The 4,463-nt window shown below is 52.6% G+C and overlaps 1 protein-coding gene across 1 annotated transcript; it reads right to left on the minus strand.

The window, feature by feature from the left end:
• Positions 1 to 1,019: 1,019 nt before the first annotated feature.
• Positions 1,020 to 1,582, minus strand: LOC144133288 (uncharacterized). The gene has a single exon (XM_077666265.1). The coding sequence runs from the start codon at positions 1,549 to 1,551 to the stop codon at positions 1,021 to 1,023; it is 531 nt and encodes a 176-aa protein (XP_077522391.1). The 5' UTR covers positions 1,552 to 1,582; the 3' UTR covers position 1,020.
• Positions 1,583 to 4,463: the final 2,881 nt, after the last annotated feature.

The raw sequence follows: 4,463 nt of genomic DNA on the forward strand, positions 1-4,463 counted from the left end.
CCTGTCGACACCCGCCAGGCGCCGACTGGGGGCAACGCAAATCGCACGCCCTGGATGACCTATTCATGCTCGCGCCTGTTCGGAGAACACGAGCGGCGGCGGAAACCGAACGGCAGGCAGCAGGTACACTAAGAAGCGGCGCAAGGTCTGGGCCCAACCCTCAAGGGCACAGGAAGCAGCGCGGGGGGGGGGGGGGGGGGGGGGGGCGAGTCGCAGGAAGGAAGACATCGTCGGCGCCTACGGTGGAAACTCGCAGAGCATCGCGGCGTTGCTGCGATTCCCGTTACTCCTACTCGCGCAGTGGTGGGGGGTGTGTCGATATTTCGTTGTTTTATGCTCATTGCATGGCCTCTCCATGCACCAGTCACGATAACTGTCGCCGCTGCTGCTTTGAAGGAGCGAGGGGCTCGGTACTTTGGCGGCAGTGCGAGAGCGGGGCTGGGCTTGTGCAACTTTCTATATCTGCTTTCCTTTTTCACCACCGTGAAACAAAAAATGCCTTGAATGAATAAACAAGTGCACGAATAAATGAACGAACGAAGCAATTAATGAATGAACAAGTGAACAAATAAATGAATATAATTGGTTTTTGGGGAAAGGAAATGGCGCAGTATCTGTCTCATATATCGCTGGACACCTGAACCGCGCCGTAAGGGAAGGGACAAGAGAGGGAGTGAAAGAAGAAGGGTAGAAGGAGGTGCCGTAGTGGAGGGCTCCGGAATAATTTCGACCACCTGGGGATCTTTAACGTGCACTGACATCGCACAGCACACGGGCGCCTTAGCGTCTTTCCTCCATAAAAACGCAGCCGCCGCGGTCACACACAAATAAATGAACGAACGAATGAATTAATGAATAAATAAGTGAACGAATAAATGAACGAACGAATGAGTGAACGAATGACTAAGTGAACCAAGAAAGGAAAGACTGATTTAATAAACGATTGATTGATTGATTGATTGATTGATTGATTGATTGATTGATTGATTGATTGATTGATTGATTGATTGCTACGGAAAATTAGGGCGCAGTAGCAGCGCAGCGATGGTTGCGCGTCAGCTCACCTCTGGCGCCCCGTGTGCGGCGCTGGTTGGCCTGCGACCACTTGCGCTTCTCGGCCGAGCCGGCCCGGTTGTTGATGACCTCGAGCTCTTCCTCGGAGCTGTGCTGCTCCAGGTTGGGGTCGCTGTCGCTGGGCAGCGCAGAGTCGAGCAACACTGGGCTGCATCCTCCTCCTCCGTTGCAGCCCATGGCCGCTGCACTGCCGCCCACGCAGGGACCGCAACACTGGGGAGCACCGCCCGCCGACGTGGCGGACAGGAGGGCCGTCACCACTGCGGGCCCCGAGAGCTGCTGCTGCTGCTGATTCTTGTGCTGGTTGTGCTGCTGGCGCCGCCTCTCGACGGGCTTGTTGTTCGTCTGCTGGGACTCCGTTAGCTGCTGCTGCTGCTGCTGCCGGAACCTTGTGTGCTGGCAAAGGACTGTGGCTGCGCGCCGACGGCTGGGCGAGTGGCCTCCGCTGCCGTCTTCAAGCTGGATGCTGTGCTCCATGTCTGCGAGAGAGCAACAGTGACGGCTTAGACGCACTGCCCAAGCCCGACTGCGTTTCGATGGAGGCGAAACGCTAAGGCACCCGTGTGCTGTGCGATGCCAGTGCACGTTAAAGATCCCCAGGTGGTAGAAATTATTCCGGAGCCCTCCACTACGGCACCTCTCTCTTCCTTTCTTCCTTTCGCTCCCTCGTTTTCCCTTCCCTTAGGGCGCGGTTCAGGTGTCCAACGATATGTGAGACAGATACTGCGCCATTTCCTTTCCCCCAAAAACCAATTATTATTATTATCAGGGCGCGGTTCAGGTGTCCAACGATATATGACACAGATACTGCGCCATTTCCTTTCCCCCCAAAAAAACAATTATAATTATAATTATTCCCGGGTTCAAGCCCGACCGCGGCGGCTGCGTTTCGATGGAGGCGAAACGCTCAGGCACCCGTGTGCTGTGCGATGTCAGTGCACGTTAAAGATCCCCAGGTGGTCGAAATTATTCCGGAGCCCTCCACTACGGCACCTCTTTCTTCCTTTCTTCTTTCACTCCCTCCCTTATCCCTTCCCTTAGGGCGCGGTTCAGGTGTCCAACGATATATGAGACAGATACTGCGCCATTTCCTTTCCTCAAAAAACCAATTATAATTATAACTATTTCCGGGTTCAAGCCCGACCGCGGCGGCTGCGTTTCGATGGAGGCGAAACGCTCAGGCACCCGTGTGCTGTGCGATGCCAGTGCACGTTAAAGATCCCCATGTGGTCGAAATTATTCCGGAGCCCTCCACTACGGGCACCACTTTGTTCTTTCACTCCCTCCTTTAGCCCTTCCCTTACGGCGCGGTTCAGGTGTCCGCCGATACGCGAGGCATATACTGCGCCATTTACTTTCCCCCAAAAAACAAATTTCGACGCGCTTTAAGGGAATTCGGCCCGAGAACAGGGTTCGTTGTGGAGCACGTTCTACCAACGAGCCCTTCTTCCGACTTTGCGAAGATTCGTATAACGAACACGGTACAACCCGCCGACTGCTAAATGAAGCGTAACGCAACAGCTGAGAACGCATTATATACACACACCCCTGGAAAGAAAGAAGTTATTTCCTCTTTTCAAATACAATCATTTGCATCGAGAGCTGAGGGGACGAAACCCACTGAAGAGTGATTTGTTGTAGACGATAAGAAACGATTAAACACGGTGTAGATCGGAACTAAAAAGTGTATACAAACAAAGAAACCTATTCGGCGCAGGCTCGGCCATCTGTTCATTCAGCCCGCGAGCTTACAATTACATGTGTAGTAACCCATTATGCCTGAAACGCTCCCGTCAGCGCACCGATCGGCCGCGTGGAACACCACCATCGACCCGCAGAATTCGCGTGCCAGCAGCGCGAAGGCAGCATCTCAGACGAGGGCGGCCTCTACCCGCCACCGTCAGGACGGCAACGCGAACAAGGACATAGAACACACACACACACACACACACACACACACACACACACACACACACACACACACACACACACACACACACACACACACACACACACACACACACACACACACACACACACACACACACACACACACACACAAATTATACCGATCTCGACCAGAGACAGAAACGAAGCCAGCTGCGAACCGCGTGCCGTATGAGGCAATCCTGTGCAACAGTTTCCACGAAGGACAGCGAAATAAAACACACAACGGGACGCGCAAAACGTGGCACGCGGATAGGCGCGACTGCCGCATCCGGGGCCAGCGCCGTATGCGCCAAGCAGCTCGCCTGACTAACGTCGACGAGACACCCGTGCGGTCTATATATGCGTTGTAAAAGTATAGACCCTAAACCACAAGCGCTAGCCCGCTGCAAGAAGCCACGGTCGTAACATTCGCTATGGTAATTTAACGCCCCAAAACCAATGCACTGTTTCCAAATTTGCCACGAGACTGAAAGGTTAGAGTGAGATTTGAGCAGCACGATAACGCTGCGATTCTATTCAGAAACGCAATGTATGAGAGCAAAGGAAAAACAAAGCGGGAAAGAAAGCCCTACATAGCAGCGAATATTATCTAATAACGCCTTTCTGGGCTTCTTATCTTATTTTTAACTAAACGAACTCGACTGCCCAACTCAAACCATACGTTATCTTTCATGCATCTGTAGCCGTCTAACTATAAAAACAAAAGAAGGCATCTGATCTGGGCAAGCCATTTATCTAAGGTGCAGGAAAGCCAACTGATAAAATGAACTTGTCTTCCGCAAGACAAAGCTCGCGATAAACGCAACAAAGGGGAGCACGTCAGTGTGATTCCTGCGCACGGCAAAAAGGCGCCGCACAAGAACGGCAGGCTGATGAAATCGATATTAGGAAGCATGAGGAAACAGAAGTTACTGCGCGCTCGCTGGGCATGACCGGCGCAGGTCCCGTATTCACCCGCATATAGCTCCACGTGTACCTACACTCAAAGTAAGGACTGGAATCAGTAGCCATGGATAGTCTTGAAAATGCCGCTTCACTTGTCACATTTTTCGACGCAAATACGTTCGGACTCTCGCTATCTTTATCCAGCGCGAGCGCCACGTTGATAAGCTTTTTGTACGAATGCATGCTTCGGAGCTGATACGCACCTACATTTTTTTCTCGGCCCGTGCAGCTCCGGTTGGATAGGTGCAAGCTTTCTCACAAGGAAGGACAGTCGAAGTAAACAACAGCTGCTCCAAATATCGAGCAGGACGCGTCCAGATCACGACGCGACTACAACGATTTTTTTTTTTTGTGTGTGCTCAGAATGGTTGTCACAGGCTGGTCGAGCAACAGTCACAGGCCGGTCGAGCAACAATCTCCGGGTTTACATGAGCCCGACAAAAGTCGGGTTAAGTCGGCTGTCGGGCAGAAAACCGGCTGTCGGGCTCATGTAT

The sequence above is a fragment of the Amblyomma americanum genome, chromosome 5 (assembly GCF_052857255.1).
Source record: "Amblyomma americanum isolate KBUSLIRL-KWMA chromosome 5, ASM5285725v1, whole genome shotgun sequence".
In the NCBI taxonomy this organism is placed as follows: domain Eukaryota; kingdom Metazoa; phylum Arthropoda; class Arachnida; order Ixodida; family Ixodidae; genus Amblyomma; species Amblyomma americanum.